At 39.3% G+C, this 20,556-nt stretch overlaps 1 protein-coding gene across 1 annotated transcript in view; it reads right to left on the reverse strand.

The window, feature by feature from the left end:
• The window catches only part of ANTXR1 (ANTXR cell adhesion molecule 1), a 58,554-nt gene that overhangs the window by 15,395 nt on the left and 22,603 nt on the right, over positions 1-20,556 (reverse strand). The window contains exons 9-15 of the mRNA XM_053464457.1: positions 18,465-18,525; positions 17,460-17,558; positions 17,146-17,215; positions 16,024-16,102; positions 12,945-13,040; positions 9,073-9,114; positions 1,338-1,433 (exon numbers count right to left, since the gene is read on the reverse strand). Of these exons, the coding sequence (XP_053320432.1) occupies positions 1,338-1,433; positions 9,073-9,114; positions 12,945-13,040; positions 16,024-16,102; positions 17,146-17,215; positions 17,460-17,558; positions 18,465-18,525 (543 nt within the window). The remainder of the gene's footprint in view (positions 1-1,337; positions 1,434-9,072; positions 9,115-12,944; positions 13,041-16,023; positions 16,103-17,145; positions 17,216-17,459; positions 17,559-18,464; positions 18,526-20,556) is intronic.

Consider the following 20,556-nt stretch of genomic DNA (forward strand, 5'->3'; position numbering starts at 1 on the left):
ATCAATAATTCATGCCTTCCAGCTTAAGCTTCACATGGTGGGTCTCTGATTGCAAAAATTAGATTGTAGAGACTTTAGTTGAAGTTTATACTTTCTACTGGACCAACTTAGAAAAAAGATGTAAAGTCACATAAGCTTTCAGGAAATACTTATTTTCCAAAGTTTTCCCAATAAAAGGTATCGGCTGAACACTCTACCTGCTCTTGTGCTGATACGGCTGCATTCATTTCCCTTATTAAATTTACATTAGAACAGATGTGTTCCCAAGTTGATATGCAAGGTGATATGCTAGATCCCACTAGATCAGTCATGTAGAACTTCTCTGTAGTCTTCAGTGCAATACGTTTTGTAAGAAGGTTTTGTAACAGCTCTTCATGGGGAAAAAATCTTCGTATTCCATAAATATTTGCCCATCCCTCTGTTTGGGGGAATATTCGTGTACATTCTTCGTGTGCGTTTTTTTCTTCGTTGTTTGCAGGTTTTTTTAGAAGGGGTTAATACGGGGTTAACGCGGTAATGGTACACGGCTGTTGCTCTTCATTGGTTGATGCCAGAGGAGCTCCCTGCCAGTGACCAATAGAGTCATACGGACCTTTATGTCGGCGAAGGATTCAGAAGTTAAAGGTCCATGCAAGCTACTCTATTGGTCGCCAGCAGGGGCCTCTTTTGGCATCAACCACTAAAGGGCAGCTGCCTTTCATGGGTTGATGCCAGAGGAGCTCCCTGCCGGCGACCAATAAAGTCACTCGCATGGACCTTTAACTCCTGACGTCGAAACTTGGCCTGGGGAGGGAATAGGAGTTAAGGTTCATAAAAGCGACTCTATTGGTTACCAGCAGGAGCCTCCTCTAGCATCAACTAATTGGTTGATGCCAGAAGAGGCCCCTGCAGGTGACCAATAGAGTCACTTGCATGGACCTTTAACTCCTTGTGCTATCCTACAGATTCCTGCTCCCATTAACCCCTGTGATGCTGCATAGACAAGGTAGGCTAGAGGGGGAAGGGACTAGTGAGATTAGTTAGGCGATAAGTGTATGTATGTTTTGCTGTTGCCATATCTGTTTCTTTGGTAATCGGGCTGAACAACCAAAAGCACCCTTCGTGTTTGTTTTCATGTTCACCCGAATGCGAATGCACAAGTCTAATATAGATAGATAGAGAATCATAGTTATCTTGCAATAATTTGTATAATTTTTTGTTATGCAACAAAACCAAAGATAAAATGCAAAAAGCTATATTAGGCACATAATATGAATTAAAGGCCTGAATAAAAACCAACATTATAGTGCAGTCACAGCTGGCAAATATGTTTAGTTCATACAAGGTCATGAATTCACCTCCATTCTCTTAATGCCACCAACGCCTCTGCCTCCATAGTAAGAAGCATCAACAGTGGGCCACTTCTTTTTGGGAAGACCATCATCATCTTCCTCCTGTAAAAAACAAAGCAAACTCAATTTAGAAACATTGTATCATTTTAACTTCTGTCAGAACTTTCAATAACCTGGGGAGGTCAATATCAGGCATTTATATTGTATTGGACGCGTCACTTTCCCAAATTCTACAATTTACATCTGAATAAATGAAAAAACCTAATAATGGCATTAGCACATCCAGAAATTAGTTGCACAGGTTTTGTCATACATTATACTCATTTCTGTTGAGAGGTCACAATAACCTCTTTCTTCTCTTGTAGCTTTTCTGTTACACCCCAAGCCGTGTGCTAGCCAGATCTGCAAGCAAGTTTCTTAATTCATATTTTGGATAATTATGCATGTTTTCCTGTATATGTACCAAATACTTTTTTGGGGAGATTGTTTCTTTTTTGGCCAAGCGTTAGTATTCACCTTTCCAAATGTACAATCCTTTATCCTGATCCCCCTCCCCCTCTGATCTCCTACAGCCATAACACTGCCCCGCTTTACCTTAAAAAACCTTCTCTTATTTCACTTCTCTTATTTCACTTCTCTCATTGTTCTCTTGTAGCCTTTCAGTAACATCACAAGCCGTGTGCTAGCCACCATCTGAAGCCAAGCGCTAACTCATCCACACCTGTGTTCATTTTATTTACACTTCTGCATCATGAAACCACTTAACCCTGATTACTGCTACACGAGAGCTACTACGCCCTCTTTTCACCTCCACTTTTGTTTTAATTACCCATACTGCTCCCTTTAGATTGTAAGCTCATGAGCAGGGCACTCAAAAGTCCATCGTTCCTGCCTGGAACATTTTATACCATAAGTACCATAAGGCTAGATGGCAAGCTTACAGAAAGGGTTCTCAACTCTTGATTTATCTGTATGTATTATTGTATATTTGTTTTGTGTGTTAACTGCCGCATTTAAATTGCCCCATTTATGGGTACTCTTTCCACATAGATGAGTCGATAAATAACATAAAATAACTTCCTTCCGACAGTAATGAAAATACTGGATAAGTTTAGGAAAAGCTATGGTAAGGACCAGGCTGTTTTCTTCCCCCCTCTTTTCTGTTAATTCGGAACCCTATACATGAATGAGTATTATAACTGCAATATTGCACCACACTGGAGCCGAACACATAAATCAGCGTTATATAAAAGGCTTTCGTCCCGGGTACATTCCATTCCACCAGTAAATTATATTTCAGCGCTGCACTGAAATGGCCACTTGTAAAAATCTATCCTGATAGCTCTTGCGCAATCCTGCTTACAGACGATCAGCGACACTGTTTGGATTAACAGAGATATATGAGACAAACATATTAATCAAAGCAAAGCTGGATCACACATAGGTATGCACAGCTTCTCTCTGGCGAATCAGATAATCTTTAGAACTGTGCCTTTTCAAAATAGATTAATATTGCAAATAAAGGGCCAGCAATACCTAGTTTTGGTTAAGGGATCAGCACAACTCTCAGCGCATTACGGTCTAGCATCAGGATTCAGGATTGAAGCCCTCCCCGACCTGTCCATTGCTAAGCAGCTTAATGTGCCATCAGACTATTTTGGAAGTAGGACCTGGGGCCTGTTGAATTTATTGGCAGAAGAGTTGTTGTTTCAACTCTATGATTTCACTATATATATAATGAAGGGTCATGCTAGGTAAATTTTCCCACAAAGGGCTGAGTTGGTCCTGCATAATGAATCACTGATCTAATTCTAAGAAGCAAAAAGTTAAGGGAACATGAGCTTCTGTTACAGAGGTCTAGGGACAGATCTTGTGCCCCATCACAGGATTAAAGGAAAGGAAATGTTAGGGAGAAAGGTAAGAGGCAGGGAGAAATGGGATAGATGAGAGAGTGTTCTTAGGTCAAGTTTGTGTGTAAGGACAAGAACATGCTGGGATGTTTGTGTGTAAGGGCACGTGTAAATATGTGTGTATGGGCAGGCATGTGTGTGTATGAGCAGGCACATGTAAGGGCAAGTGTATAGCTGTGTATTTTCACAGTCTATCATTAACCATTTCTGTTTTGGCCCTGAAAGGAATAAAATTGTTCATTCTAACACAGTTTTAACTTAGTGGAACTATCTGAGCATTGTCAAAAATTCATAGCGTCCAGTGGCTTTAAAAATGTCCGCCATGAACCATGTCTTTGCCTATCCCTGTTAAATCCCCTTGTTTTACTTAACAGGATGCTAGCTGTGCTGCACTGGCAAGTAAAACGTCTGTTGTCCTACTGGTTTGTTATGGTTAAGATTTTCTAAAGGTCTACAAAGCCCCGGGACCTTTTGTTGTAAGAAGCTCTTTCTCTGAGATATAATTATGTGCATCTGCACATAGCCACCACCAGGAAAAAAGTAATCCAACAAAAGTAACATTTTGTCACCCCTCTTATGCTGCCGTGGTATACCCATAAGGTGCAGTTCTAATACTTCTATATCACTTATTGTGATCTGTAAACAAAATTAAATGTTCATTAGGGTGCTGGGCTGCTAAATATAAAAGCTGGGTAAAATGACACACTGACTTTAAGCAGATTTATTACTTTCTTCCATTCTCAAAGCCCAAATAACAGTAAATCAGCAATATTTAAGGAGTTTTTTGCTGCAATGGCAACAGCTATGTGGGCAGATTGCATATGAAGGACCAGTAATGCTGCTCTTTTATTGATATGGCTGTTTTTCTTCCCTAACATGCTAGCATGCCTGTGGATTGCTTCCCTGTTAAGGGATCTCTAAAGACATATTAATAGCAGACTGAAATAATTAATTATTCTTCTACAGTATGCAGGCATTAAAAAAAAATAATTGAGATTATGTTTCTAATGCTTTGTGTGGCAACTTTACAGTTTTATATCACTAGGTGAATATTTTGGCCGGCAGAAACCCTTTGCCTCCAGTGAATGTGTTTTTAAATATATACCAGTTTTGCTTTAATGAGTTATAGCATTTGACTCCACACCCTCTCCGTTCCATAAACCATTCCTCTCATCTGTTTCTAATCATTAAATCCACTCTTCATTTTCTCCAGTTAGTGAGAAGTGGAAAATATATTTTCTTCATAGCTTGATAGATACCAGAATTCCTAATTTAACTATGAATTCTGACCCATTTTCTTTCTGCTGCAGTGAAATTATATTATTATTATTATTATTATTATTATTATTATTATTATTATTATTATTATCTGTGTTTTGTAGGGTCTATGGTATTGCAGGCTTATACTATGACCCTAGAGAGGAAAAATAGCATCTCTATAATAATTTAGTATTAAACCAGTGCCAAAAAATATTTTCTATTACGCACTAGCCTTTTGTATCTTGCTTTCTACAATGTAGGCCATGCATTGTATCCATGGAATATGACCACCATATGCATTTGCCCATTTTCAGACAACCCAGCTAGTCATCGTGCAGGAGCTCTGTTGGGACATATCTCCGTGCAAGGCATGGAGTCTGTGACCTCTCATGGGGAGAGACAATCCTATTATATGGTGGATCATAACTCAATTTTTTTTTTTTTTTTTTTTTTTTTTTTTTAGGAAGCCCGAGGTGCGTGCTCCTTGGTGCCGCATTCTGTGCACAAGGCAGCAGAAGCCAGACTACGATACCGAGTTCCCTCAGGGAGAACTCGGACAAATTCCAACCCCCCCCATGGGAGGATCGGATCTTGAGTCTCACCCCGAAGAGTGAGACTCCTTGCTGGCCTTCTTGAAGAGAGGAAAGGGCCAGAAGGCTCCAATCCTCCTCCAGCAAAGTCCAGGCTTCACTGCCTCTTAAAAAGAAAACAGTGTCCAAAAACGAAGTGACAAAATCGTGTGCCAAAGAATAGTGATGGCCAAGCTGTGAATTTCAAAAACTGTGAATCAAATAAGGGGGGCAAATTAATTGGCATTCGTGACCACACGAAGTGATTAAATAAATTAAGAAAAATAATTTAAGGGCAGGCCATTTCTGGCCTGCCAGATTCAAAAATAAATCTCATCCCCAAGACCTGATGGTACATGGGGGCGAGTAGTGCTGGAAGGCCGCCAGTGAGAACGTGCGCTCACCTCAATAGTGGATGTGAGGGCATGATGCTGCCCTCACGTGGTGGTACGAGCAGCAAAAACATTCTTTGATGAATGTCAGTGCTTAGTGTGGTTTCTGTGATGAACTTGAATATATATTGGAGTGTGTTGACATGGACCTATTCGTTTATTTATTGTCGTCTGGATAAATGAATCAACCATTTTTATCTGCATTTTGCAGTTTTGTACGTGAATTGGGAGTGTGGCCTTCAGGCAGAAGGACACCATAAGTCATGTCTCGGTAGGGAGAGTAATATCAATGAAGTTTTAATTTACCTGGGAACCTATTGAGTTCCTCTGAAAATATAGGCAGTTTTTGGACATTGAGCTCTCAAATCTAGTAAAAAAATGCCAAAATGAATCACAGGACTAAGAACACTACATTCTAATGTTGTTTGTGGATACAGTCACCTATTTTACGTTGAACCACAGACTGTCTCTAGTATAGAGAACTTCTCACTCAGAGGGTTCTAGGTAACCAAACTGTAGGGGTATAGGTTATTACTGACATTGCCCTCGATCTCTTACAGAAACATAGGCCAGCAGGGTATGTTCATCTTTCCACACTGTATGCAGTTTTGTCTTACTTTTGCACGTCCCCGCATGTTAAGGTACTGGAAGCTTTATTAAAAGGGCTGGTGCTGATTCAGCGCTCCCTTATAATTAAAACATCTGTGTTAATGATAAAAGCCAAGCTCCGCCGCCAGCTATAAACTATGAGGCTAGAATGAAACCAAGCAGACACAAGTTTTATACAAACACGGATAAAGTATATTTTTAACTTAATTAGGCGGACAAGCTTAGATACGCATACGCACAGATATGTGTTTATTTAGAAACCAGGTCAAACTTAGGCAAAGTCACTTAGTTGATAACGCTGCTCTCAAAGTATTTGAGTCAGCTTATACGGTAGTTTAGGTTTAATGATGTGTCTGGGAGGCAGTAAGCAAACAGCGAGAGTGTGATGTCAATAATGGTCTCGTTTATTACATTCACACAGACCTTACGGAGTAAAGGTTCGCTATTAGGACCACCACCTGACTACTGGAGAAAATTTTTAAATATTACCAGCAAAATTTAATTTAATCTTATAATTAAAACATTAAAATAAGTCTATAGAAGTCTGGGATACCTTTTAGTCGACCAATGAAAATGCCCTCTCCCCACTGCTAGTGTATGATGTCATATTGCAGTGTTTTGACTATTAAGGACTCGTGTTATTTTGCCTGTGTTGGACAGACACATTCCTCTGTAGTATAAATGGGTAGCCAGGGTCCAGTAGGTGATCTGGTTTGATGTCAGACGGGCTAAAGCACTATCTCTCATGAATATCTCTCTGTTCATATGCTTTTTAACACCTAAGAGGCTTTTTCTTTATATTTTTTAAAAATCTGATTAGCTGAAGGGCTGTATGCTCCCCAAGCAGCTCTCCTCTCTGGAATCTTGGAAAGGAGTCTCACACCGAGTGAGCTATCACATTAAGAGGAAGCAGTCTAATATACTAGAAGGATCTCTCAACATTTAAGAAACTGATGCACATATAAGATATGTTAATGAGCGTAAGGTCAAGGACTTGATGGAGGGTTCTGATGTATTGAAGAAGTCATATTCTTGAGGACGTATTTACTTTTTTGCTTAATGAAAGTCTTATTTATTGTAATATAAATGCAATGTAATAGAGAATTAGCCAAGCTCCTGCTAAACATGTATCCAGGGAAGGGAATGGGAAGGCAGCTTGGGGCATGTCAAAGAAAAACATCTGAATGTTTCTGCACGCTCAGCGGGGAGACTGAAATAACTTCAAACACTTTTAAGACTAAACAAGAAAATAAGATCCCGCAAACACAAACGCAGCAGCAAAAGGAATCTAACATTGACCTATCCCAGACCACACTTTATGAGGACGCAAATGATAAAAACAAATTTTAAGTGGAATTTGGTCCAAAAAGGCACATCAATACCACAACCCTGACTTGGCAACTTCTAGTCAAACTTAATCTCCACTGTAGGACAAAGAGTGATTGACTCGTGAACCCAGAGTGCACTTGATGTGGTAGCACAGTGTAACATGCATTCAGTAATGTATTTACCTATCGGGCCGCTCAAGGCCCAACCTAGGACAGCGCCCCCAGTCGCCTATTCCTTCATGGTCAGCTGCACATCTTTAAGAAACTGGGCAATGGCATATGACATCATATACCGGCTCACTGTGTCTTGAAGGCGCTGAGGTGGCATAGCTTCCATAGCGTAAATAGACTGGTTGGGGAGGTCAAAGATCTACCCTGTAATCGGCCCATTGAGCAACAGGACTGCAGGGGGCTGATCACCCAAGTTGCCTATACCTAGTTGCTAGTATTCATCACTCCATGCATATATTATGAAGCTTTATGATACATGTTAACAACATAGCTAAAAAGTACCTAAAAATGTGATATGTGATATCCCACTATATCACCAGACTGTAAGCTCTTGTGGCTAGCCATCCAACCAGATAGTAAGCTCCCCATAGCTAGCAATCCCACCAGGATGTAAGCTCCATTAGCTAGTTAACAACACTATATAACTAGCCTGTAAGCTCTTCATGCTAGCTATCCCACCAAACAAATTTAATTGGCTACTCATCCCATTAGTTTGGATAAATAATACATTTTACCTTTACCATATAACCCCTTCTGATAACAAACAATACATGTATCCTAGTGTTTATATATATATTCCAAACATCCAGACAAAAATGGTATATAAAATATCCATAACACTCCATATAATGGAACACGGGATTGCAATGTATAGAGTCTCCCTGTGTGTGTTAGCACGTGATATCCTCATAACACGGCTCTCCTCATTCCAAACGCGCTACCTCCGCTCTCATATACTGAAACCCACACCAGATGATGCATGTTCAGTCATCTCAGGACATGTCCTCACCCGTTGCCCCCTCATGCCACTCCAGAATTTAACCTCTGGGGGCAGGGAATCAGCATCTGGTTGTCTTTAACATCCCAAAAAACACTCCAATTAAATTATTTGCAGGCAGCACGCCATATGGAAAAAACATTAAGGCATACATTTCCTATGACATTTAGTAAAAAAAAAGAAGGCGTTTAACTTTTCATATGAAGCTATCGAGAACACACAACACACAAAGGAAAACAGACGTTTGTGCTGTAATTTCTGGTAACTGAACGCCTTCTTGTCAACTGTGTAACATACTGCAAATAAATGGGCAACAAATGTAAACCATTAAGTACCATACAATTGAACTTCGGACAGCATTGCACTTTAAAAAGCGATACCTGCAGGAGCTTCATGATATATCGCAAGCTCTTGCTGTTTCATCTCAAGCTCTCGACTCACCTACTACTCATTGTTTAGTTATTGAACCACTTCATCTACTTGCGCCCTTCATCTGAATTGTTGCTAAGGACAGGGGGTCATTTTTTTAAATATTCTATTCCCTCTCAATAGATCTTAGAACAGAAATAATTACTCTTGTATAAGAACCTCAGTATGACTAATGCACTCAGGGCAAATGAAACCTGTGTTTAGAAACACATTTGTAGAAAAACATGCTAAATACCTCACTGTCTTCCTCTGGTGGTGGAGGAGGTGCTTTGATGATCTGGGGAAAAATCGTAAAAAAGGGATTACATATAATAAACACATGGGGAATAAAACAATAAGATTATATTAACAAATGCATTGAAACGATTTTTATATATAAGAATTTGACAAATAAGCCATGCCAGATTGAGAGGAGAAGTATATTAATTGATGTGTACTTGGAGCCATGCACTTTAATGTGTCTGATAGCTAAGTGTCACCTTATACTTTATTTTTATTGCATGCAAATGTATAGAGGGATTCATCTCCATTCCAGTTCATCCCAAAGGTGTTTGATGGGGTTGAGGTCAGGGCTCTGTATGACCAAGTTCTTCCAAACCAAACTCATCCATGTCTTATGGACCTTGCTTTGTGCACTGGGGCACAGCCATGCTGGAATAGAAACTGTATAAGGGCCTTCCCCTAACTGTTTCCACAAAGCTGGAAGCATAGCATTGTCCAAAATGTCTTGGTATGCTAAAGCATTATGATTTCCCTTCACTGGTTGGTAGCGTTTCATGGCATCCACCAAACATCGATCAGACTTCCAGATAGTGAAGCGTGATTCATCACTCCAGAGAATGCTTGCCCTTCTCCAGATTCCAGCAGTGGTGCGCTTTACACCACTCCAGCCGCTGGCTGGGTTTGCGCATAGTGGTCTTCAGCTTGTGTGCAGCTGCTTGGTCATTGGAAACCCATTTCAATATGACCCATTCTACAGCCAATGTTTGTCTATGGAGATGGCTGCCTAGGTATTTGATTTTATATATCGGTAAACAAAGGGTGTGGAAACACCTAAACTTAGTAATTCAGAGTGTCCCCATATGTTGGGTCAAATAGTGTATGCGCAGAACGTACTTCCATCACAGAGATTTGAGGGGCCGGTAGGTAAAGTATAAGTAGGTTAAAATGCATTCAATGTTAGCGAGTCCGTTTGAAGCAGTATACTGTCCCTTTATTGATTAAAATCATATGTGCGTAACTAACATCAGACAAAGAGCTCCCGGGTGCCTCTTCTTTGTGATGTAAGAATATCATCGTGGGTGATATCATCTTACAATCTGTCTTCTTACTGTAGTATAAACTGTAGACAGGTAAATGTTCCAGTTAGAAACAAATCTCTGTTTTATGCATTATGTTAAATCCAGGAGACACATATAAATATAATGGTAGCAGTGTAAGAAATACCGTATGTCAGAAGAATATGCTGACTGCCATAAAACAAAGGAAATCCAATACGTGTGTCTTCGTATTTTGGTCTGCATTTATCAGAAAAACCTCAGAAAGGCCAAGTTAAGGCAATTTGCCCTCTGACCATCAGTGAGTTGTCTCAAATTGACTTTCCACCGATATCAACGCTTTCCACTGAAGTCAGAACTGGTTTTAGAACAATGTATACCAGATACAAAGCCAGTCTTTCTTTACAAATAATTAATCGATTCTTTTTTTTGTCATACTAACAAATAAAATGAACATTCTTTAAGTTTTGTATATTTTGCTTAAGGTTGATGCTCATTGCCAGGATGCTCCCTAGAGACCTAATTTCAGTTGCTCTCGCATGACGTAGCTGGTCTGGATTTGGAGGGCTAGGTTTTACTTTCTATCCAAATTTTGTATGCAAGCCAGATTTCCAAGAACTGATTATTACATCCACCCAGCCATGGTAATTAACCCTTAGATCGTTAGCAGCCAAGAGCAACATTGACGTGCCTGACTTTAAATGTCATCACACTATACAAAGAAAATGTATCCAGATTTCTGCATACATATCATTTAGTAGAGATTACAGTGGGGTTATCTAACGTTATATATCATATAAGTGACTGTATTTGTAATTAAATATTTTTGGATCTTCTGTTTGATTGAACCTCTCCATGTGTCTGAGCTTGCAGTTCCTATCAGTTTTCAACAGCTTTCAATCATTTTGAATGTGCTTAATCTTATTATTACAAAACAAAATGAGAATTTAGAGTTACGTATCACTCAGGTTTATATACTAAAGACTCTGGGGCATTTAAAATGTTATATAATATAACTTGTATTTCACTATATGGGCCACCACCTCCAAAGTCTTGACACAAAGTTCTTCTTTTCATGAAGGGGTATCTCCAAATCATGTCTTAGTTTTCAATAGTGAAATAAGTGTTTATCTTCTTAAAGAAGACATACAGGTTCTGTTTTTTTGGATGGATGAGAACAAAAAGTGTATGATCAGCACAGTGAGGCAGGAACTCGCAATAACTGACCCAAGAGATATTACTCAGCCGCTGAAGGGTGGTAACGGAATGCGACAAAATATTATTCTTTAAAAACTCAGTGCAATCATAAATAAACCACCCAGTAGAATGTATTAAAACACTCGGAAAGGACAAAGGTTTATCCAGAATACATTTAAAATGAGCGAACTAAGGACATGCAGTATGTTTAAGACCAACTACTGTATATGTCTTGTTACATGGTATGTTTCTATTCACATTACACACTGATGGATGAGCTATTCCAAGTTTGCTAGTCCTCTCTACTTATTCCTAAATAAATCGTTGAAATTATTTTTTGGTTAATGGATAGCGATTGATCATGAACCACCTCTTTCATGGAGGGGGCAATAGATCTAGGCAACTACTACGCAGAGAAGCATTTTAGACCTAAAGGGTTAAATGATAATCTTCCATTGTCCTGTTTCTTGGACAAGAGATAATAGATCTGGAGCCACTTTAATAATCTGCTAGTTTTTATCGAATGGTTTTATCTTTACTTTATTCTTAAATTTCATAATTAGGTTTGTTATCATTATGGGAACCATGACTATCCATTGGGTACATGTGTCTTTTTAGTACAGTAATAAGGGTTGATTATTACCCTGTATCAATTGAATATTCTAGCATTTTGTATTCAAAACAAAAAAAGTTACTTGTGTCAATTATGTAGACTATGATTAAATTACACATCAGATACTTTGTAACCGGAAGCCATGCCCAGGAGGTGGTTCCTTGGTGTGGTTAGGCGTGTGGGTTAAATCCGATATTCACTATATATTGAATTATTAGTCTATGTAGGTTGTCTTGATAAGAGTCTCTGGTTGAAACTGAAACGTCTATATGGAATAAACCACTTTTTAGGATTTTGATTAAAAAATTCATGTGAGTGTTTATTTTGCTGTGATTTATATATGCACTGCTGTCCAAAAGTTTGGGGTCACTTACAAATGTCCTTTTTGAAAGAAAGATTGTGTCCATTGATATGAAGTCAGCATACCACTGTCCAAAATATCTTGGTATGTCCCCTTCACCATACCAAGACATTTAGGACATTGCTATGCTTCCAGCTTTGTAAGAGCAGTTTGAGGAAAGCCCTTTTCTATTCCAGCATAACTGTGCCCCAGCGCACAAAGCAAGGTCCATAAAGACATGATTGGATGAGCTTGGTGTGGAAGAACTTGACTGACCGCACAGAGCCCTGACCTCAACTCCACTGAACACCTTTGGGATGAACTGGAAAGGAGATTGTTAGCCAGGCCTTTGTCCAACATCAATGTCTGACCCAAATGCTCTACTGGATAAATGGGCAAAAGTTTCCACAGACACACTTCAAAATCTGTTGGAAAGCATTCCCAGAATAGTGGAAGCTGTTATAGCTGCAAAGGGGTGACCAACTATATTAATGTCATTATGTTCCTCATGCCACTAAAAGCAGAATTAATGAAATATGTTACCTTTTATTATTGAGGAAAATTAGCACATAAAATAATATTATGCACATATACTGTACAGGACCTGTAGATACCATGAGTCAAAGACATTTTACTTTCAAGGTGAGTGCAACATTAAGATGACAAACACTGAGACTTACCACAGTACAGCAAAGTGGCCAGAACCACCACAACAGGGCGAGCAGCAACAGAAGGAAGAGTATGAGCAAGGCTATTGCCAGGATGGTCCCATCTGCCTGTGAGACATAATGCAAAGTATGTTGTGACTGTGCCATATCTAGAAAAGCTGGTACAAGAAAGGATAGACAAAGCTACTGCTATGACAAGAAGGCTGCCCTATTATGGTTCCCAAAAGGTGTTAAAGGTTCTATTCAACTTAGGCAAAAAAAATTGAATATTTAGTTGAAAACTATACCTAGGCTTTGAGGATCCCAGTGGTCTTTTCTTTTGTTCCATTGGTAGAAAAGACATTAGAGGTGCCAAAAGCTTATGTGTCTCTATAAAGTTTTCCATGTTGGCCCGATAAAAGTTATCACATTCGACCAAAGACTTCCATTTCATCGTTCCAACATACTATTCTGTATAGAACCAAAACAGTTCATACAAATGGATACATATGGCCATGTTTTTACATCCTCAGATTTTGCCCTCTGGTTTCTGATCCCCCCTAGACAAATTGTGTCTCTGGTGCCATACTCCTGCATGCAGTTGCTTGAAAACATAGGAGGGAACTGGATGGTGGTGCTACCTACCTGCTTAGTGCCCTAGTTTGTCTGTATGGCAAATCTTGCCTATGATCTACTGCTTGTTATTTCCCAATCTGTGAGCAGGCAGTAAAGATAACCCACTGTATATCTGAACCAAGATTGAAGTAATGAACTGCAATAAGCCATTCTACTGATTCTTTGTATGTGGATACTCATCATACACGGTGGCTTCCCCTCTGCATTCTGATTAGAGCAGGTAAGGGTTCTTGGCATCACGGTTTAGAACAAAAAGCTCTAGAACATGATGCCTCTGCTATGATTACTATGGGAAGTATGTATTCTTATATTGATTTCACATGGAAAATGAAACAAATTAAAAACTGTATAAAGCATAGTAAAATAACACCACAGAAGGATTTAGCATGATTTGCTCATTATGTTTGTTTTAGCCCTGAGGGCATTTCAAAGCCCTGATACACAGAACCCTTAAACACAGAAATACATTAGCAAAAATATAAAAAATATATTTCACAATTCCAGTTTATAACCAAGTCATTAACATTAACATGCATTATTGGGCTCCTAAAATGGACACCTGCACTTTATGGGTGCATTCTAATTATCAACTACATAGTTAAGATTATGAAACTGGAAGAGATGCCAAATTGAGTCTCCATTGATTTTAATTTGTCTCTGCAGCTAAAATGGAGATGATAGACAATGAGATTTCATCAGACCTAAGGAGGGTGAGGAACCATAAAATTCAGGTCCCACCAAGCTGTTAAAGACAGTTATGTCTCACAGGCCTGGCCAATGTTAAGGATTTTGGAATATACAAGAACATTGTGTGGAAATAACTACATTGTAAAATGAATACGTTGTTTTGTTACACTGCAACATGCCACTAACAAGACATGGACAAACGCAAATGTATGACCAAGTTGGACCCTGTGAAGCCTTGGTTCTCAACCTGTTCCCAAACATGAACAATAATTTTCAGGTTCTGAGCCAAGTACTGCCAGTATCAACCAATACCAAGTACCCCTAGAAGAAGAAGAAGCCAAGGCAAAGACACTTCAGTAACATTGGTACATCAGCCTGGCGTTTAGTGGGTTCTAGTTAACCCGTATAAAAAAAACACATCTCTAAAACTTTAGTGCTGGAATCCTTGAAAATATCTGTTCCCATTGACCTTGTTTTGTTGACTTTAACCATTCATAGCATTGAGAAAAGATAATATATACCGTATATATGTGTGTGTGTGTAAATAAACAATTTTATGAATAAATCTGAATAGAAGTTTTCACCAATATATATTGTGATGAATGTATACCTTCACAATTGTAAGGAATAATCATAGAGGGGACTACACATGAGGAGAGTCTGCCTCATAACACCATAGACCAGGGGTGGGCAATTAATTTTCCCATGGGGCCACATGAGAAATTGGAATGGTTTTAGAGGGCCAGACCAACATACAAAGGCTCCATGCACATTGCCGTAATGGGGCATTCTGCATCAATTTTTCTTTTTTTAATGTTAGCCGCCATATTTAAGGGTTAACAGCTAACCTCGGAAAATAGATTTTTTTAATACACAGTAGTATGCTCCTAGGAGAGGGCACAGAGAGCTGCCCCAAGAAGAGAGCTTAAAAAGTGAATATTATTAGCATTATTATTATTGTAATTACAATGCAAAGGGAAAAGTCCTGACACTTACCAATGACGAGCGTGGAACGATTGTCCTGGCACTCCCCAAGGTCCGCAACGAGCATCCTGGCACTCAGAAGTTACAGTGGCATCACTTACTCAGCATCGGGAAGCAGTGAAACTACAAACTCCGAAGCCTTGTCCATTTTGTTAACTTATGTGCTGTTTAATAAAGTTATTCAAGCCAGCACAGAAGTGAACAAAATGAACAAGGCTTCGGAGTGCATAGTTTCGCTGCTTCCCGTTGCTGACACCGGACTCATTGGTGAGTCACCAGGACACTCTTTGCGGGCCGGTCCGAGCTATTCAGCGGGCCGGATGTGGCCCGCGGGCCGTGCTTTGCCCAGGTCTGCCATAGACATACATTTACTGTGTAATATTACAAAAAGAGTGCCAGGAAACTGTTCTGTTAAATGTGTTTTTTGTTTTTACAGCTTCATGGCCAGAAGGTCACACATTGCCTTTAAGAAAAAGTCCTAAATGTATTTACATTTACTTAACGTTTCCTAGCAGTAGTCTGCTGACTGAGCGTTAGTCACAGCTAAGCTGTTGCAGCTGATGCGTTCAATACATCTTAAATGGGATTTTTCTCGAAACCATGAAATTGTGGGAGTCAGAACGTTTCATCTCAACAACATTGCAACATCGGGATTCCTATTCTTTGCCTTTATAGCGTCATACTGTCATAGTGTCTAGCGAGTTAAAATTAATCTTATTTTTTCAGAATCTCGCTGGATTAAAAAAAAACAAAAAACAACAATGCTATAAATAAAAGAGAAATAGATATGACTATGAAGACTCACACAGTGTGTGCTGGTGATGATCACATAGCTGGAGATGAAACTCACACCATTGTTCATACTGACTTGGAGAGCAGCCTCCCTGGGGATAGAAGAAATAGGACAGTAGGTCATTGCAGTGCTGAATTACTCAACATGGCATTGCTCACGTCTCTGGCTTTTAAGGAATTAATGGCCAGCATACAGTGCTACGATGTAGATTATCTAACAGTATACGTTCTCATTGAACGGTATTAGAGACGGGTTTGGGTGATTGCCCAGACGCCAAAAGATGAGAGCCGCTGGGATTCTGTGGTTGTTTTGGATTTTAGACAAATTCACGTTATTGCTTTATTTACATTTCCCTCTAGTGAATTCCCTCTAGCACTACTCATAAAACAGGAGTTTGCAAAAGAGTTTCAGCCCACAAGATTTATTATGCATTATGAAGGGTCAGCTCTGACAATGTTTCTTGCTGGCCCCACATTATGCATAGTTCAATCAATAATGTTCATTCTAAACATCTCATTCATTTAAGATTGTAAGCTTGTTTGAGCCGAGCCCTTTTCACCTGTTGTTTCTGTAAGTCAAATTGTTATGTTATATATAATACTTGTTATGTCCTGCCTACCCATTGTACAGCACTACGGAATATGATGACGCTATATAAAACGATAAATAATAATAACTATGCATTATAAAGGGCCAACAACATTAGATGAATCCATAACTCCCACTTTAGTAACTAAACCTTGCAAAGAAGCTAAGGAGGAGTGTTGGATGGTCAAAAAGACTGACCCACTGTAACTCAGTCTCTTCTCACCACTGGAAGCCATAACGTCTCAACCTACAGACGGCAGAACGGAATTATCCGTCACTGATAATTTAGCTCAGATTGTTTTAAGGGGAATAGTTAACCCTTTGAGTTGATCCCATTAGGCATTCAAAGGTGAAATATCCATTTATTCCATTTTCTAGAGCTCACCACTATTAATTGTTCTATGTCATCCTAGACAGATATATTTATTCACCATCGCAGTTGGAATATATGTTTTTTTTGTTTGTCTTTTATATTTTCCACTAAAAATCTGAAATGACACAAAGTATCGTTTGCCCGATCTCCAGGTAAATACAGTCAAAGCTTACATGCCAACATCTTCGAGGACGGGTGCAGGGCAAAGCAGGTAAGTGTCCTCCACAACCAACGGCTTCTTTGCTGAGATAAAAAGTAAGATGTTTTTAGTGAGCAGAAATAAAGTTACTAGGTTAGCAGCAAAAACTCTGGGGGTTTAGGGTTTGAAATAGCAATATATGGTCACATGATGTGATAGGTGCTTTTAAATAGCGTTTGCTGGGCGTGCACTGGTTCCTTGCTCTGAATATGCTTTTTATAAGGTGTGCGTCCCTTTCTGTATTTTTTAAGTGCATATAGGTATAGGCACGCTGTTGATTTTCCTTACTCTGCACAGACGTCTCGTTAATCCTGAAACTGCAGAGAACGCGATCCACATTCCGTGCGTATCGGAAACCGTTGCCTCTTACGACGACTTGGAAAGACGCTGAAATGGAAGAATACCAAACACGCTGAAAACACAAAATTAAAGGCAACTATCGTTTACCTTAATTATCCTTCATTGTAATGTTTAGTTATATCAACCGGGCACTATACTCACGTGCACACTAGATGTGCGTATTTACAGATACACAGAATCTAATTGTACCTTAAATACACGTGAATGGTCTAAAACATCGTAAACAGTGATAAAAAGGAAGAACTTTTACATTTCTAGTTCTAGAAAAAAAAAACAGACAAAGGACTAGTTTAGATTAACCGAAACTAAACAACTTTAAATTGTTAAATGTACTAAACATAATTATTAAAAGGCGATCTAATGCCTAGCTATGATGTCACATTATTAACAATAAATACTTGTATATAAGCTATATATCTACTCATTTAGTACACTGCCCTCTCCTGATGCAGCGGCAAACCTCTCCGTACTCATATTGTATATAGGATGTAGTGTTTATCATATTGTCACGAGTTGAGCTTCAGCAAAAAAGTATAGCCATCATCATCATCATCTTATTTATTAATTACGTGTCTACGTTTTTTTCTCTGTGCCATATTGGGGGTTGGCAGCTGACCTGAATATTTCAACTCACCAATTTTACTATGCATTATGAAGGGTCTGACCCCCAGTGAGCTCTTCCTGAGAGACGGATTAATTTGTTTTAGAGCAATGCATGGTTAGGGTTGGGAGATTTCTCCGTAATCTGATTATTTTTGCGGGGGCCTGCTCAGTTCTTCTTGCAGGAATATCTCAATTGGGCTCATAATGCATTTCTCTAATGCTTCTTTATGTTTCTTGAAATGGTGAGAAATAAAATGTCCAACTTCATGTTCATTAACTATGAAATTACGCAATAATTTATTGTCCTTTTCCGCACATTCACATACTTACTCCCAGCACATATACTGGAAGGCTCGGCCGCTAGAATCTCAATGCAGGACATCTTCAGGATCTAAAAGTGTTGGAAAACCAGATATGTATTAGCACCCACAGATAAAGAGGACAACGCATTTGTTTTGTAATCACATTTCTTTTAAAACCCTTCCCAAAGTTATTGTGCCACTATGAGAATACGCGTTAAAGAAGGACTATGCTAGAACTCAAGTTCCTTTTACATCATTTGTGTCCAACTGGCAGCCTTCAGATGCTTGGATAGCCCCCAAAACGCTGAAAACCCATAGCTTCTCTTGTATTACATAATTTATTTAGTGGTGTCCAGACCTCCGCCCAAAGGTATGCAGCCCTCTGTAGCATTCATATAAAAAATATATGTGGGGAACAAAACGTAAAAGAATATCTTAAGTTGCCGAGAGGAATTTTAATGTAACTCAATATTACGGAAAATGAACAAACTAAAGGTAATGTCCGTATGAACCATATGGATAGCCATACTAGGTCATACCTACCCTTTGAAATCTGCTCTCAAGAGCTGAGGCTCGTGTTGTGTGGCTCATTAACATGCATACTTAGATTGGCATGAAATGCTTATCTCCAGACAAAATAAAATGCCTATGGGGCTGTGCGGCCAAGAAAAACAACATTCCAGTCTGTGAAATTCACAACGGGAGATCGGGCTGAGATCTGTTTGCTTTGATGGAACATGTTAATTATATTTGGTTTTACAACTAATTATGCTGAAAAACAAATATTTTTGCAGTGCTTGTAAATGTGGAGACTCCGGCAAGGTTAGCCTGAGCAAAATGTGTGACGGCCCCTATTTTAGAAACGTTAGCTACGGCTGTCCCAAAAATTCCAATTCATGAATAACCGTTTCAAGCGGACAGTTTTAGTATGTCTTGGCACCTTTAATTGCTTTTAAATAATATTCTTAAATATTCAGCACAGGTGGGAAAACTAAAATACAAACTCAATGAAAGGAATAGGGATCAATCATCAATTATGTCCTGAATAAAACTGACCAATTCAAAATTTCTAAACGAGCCTGAGGTTATGTCGGGGCTCTAACTAACTCTGCATCTGGGGCAAGGTCAGAGATCCTGCCCTGTTCTGATGTCATATCTGCTGGGGCATTGCTGCTCAAGGGCACCCCTCATCCTGGGGCAGCTTCCCCTCTTGACTGCCCCGGGTTGCAATAATGGAACCTTGCACGGTAATCTCTTCAGAGTCAAGTCAAGGAATCTTGCCATCAGTTTGTGGCAAGAGAGCCAATTCCTATTTGACATTGCCAGATTCATAGTTATGAATAAGCTGTATTCTGGCTCAGATCCCCAACACTTTACCATGTATACAATAGCAGAATCCCTCCAGCTGCCGTATACATAGCGGCGGTGTGTGCTGAAACATGGGAAATGAGTCTACTGCTGTAGCTGGACTTCTGATCATCTGCCAACGCAAGAGAGAGGAATCCCACAAAGAAACCATTTTTAGTTAGACGTCTGCATCCTCTATTTTCTTTCAGTGTATCAGCTCATCAGATGAATGAAGGGGCTGTTGGTTTTGGCCTCCTTACAGTAGAAAACTGGCTACAATCCACTTCCTGCACACCATACCCTCAATCGCTGACAAAAGATGCAAATGCATCAAATAGGATAAAAGGGTTACTGCTTCTCATATGAAACTGTCCAGAGATAAGCAATGCCCTTAAATCATTCTATCTGGTGTGACTTCATACATACCTAAAATAATAAAACAATTTAAACAAGGTACTTTGCACTGTGGTGATCGCATCATGTTCTCTTGCTAGTGAACAACACATATAAAGTGTCATTCCTTTTTCTGTTGCGAAAAGTTTTAAAATGTACTCTAGTGTGTGAATATGTTTAATTATGTGCTTTATAACTTGATCTGTGTGGCTGTTGCATTAGTCAAATTTCTGTTGCGTCCTTTCAAAAAGGATCCCGCTCGATATGTAGCCTCAGGATATGACATGAACTCGAAATTAATAGTTAATAAGCATTCTTCATATGCGTTGAAAATTCAGTCTGCTGATAATCCCTTTTTCTAGCCCAAGGAAACATCACAA

This window comes from Spea bombifrons, chromosome 4, assembly GCF_027358695.1.
Source record: "Spea bombifrons isolate aSpeBom1 chromosome 4, aSpeBom1.2.pri, whole genome shotgun sequence".
Lineage (NCBI taxonomy): Eukaryota > Metazoa > Chordata > Amphibia > Anura > Pelobatidae > Spea > Spea bombifrons.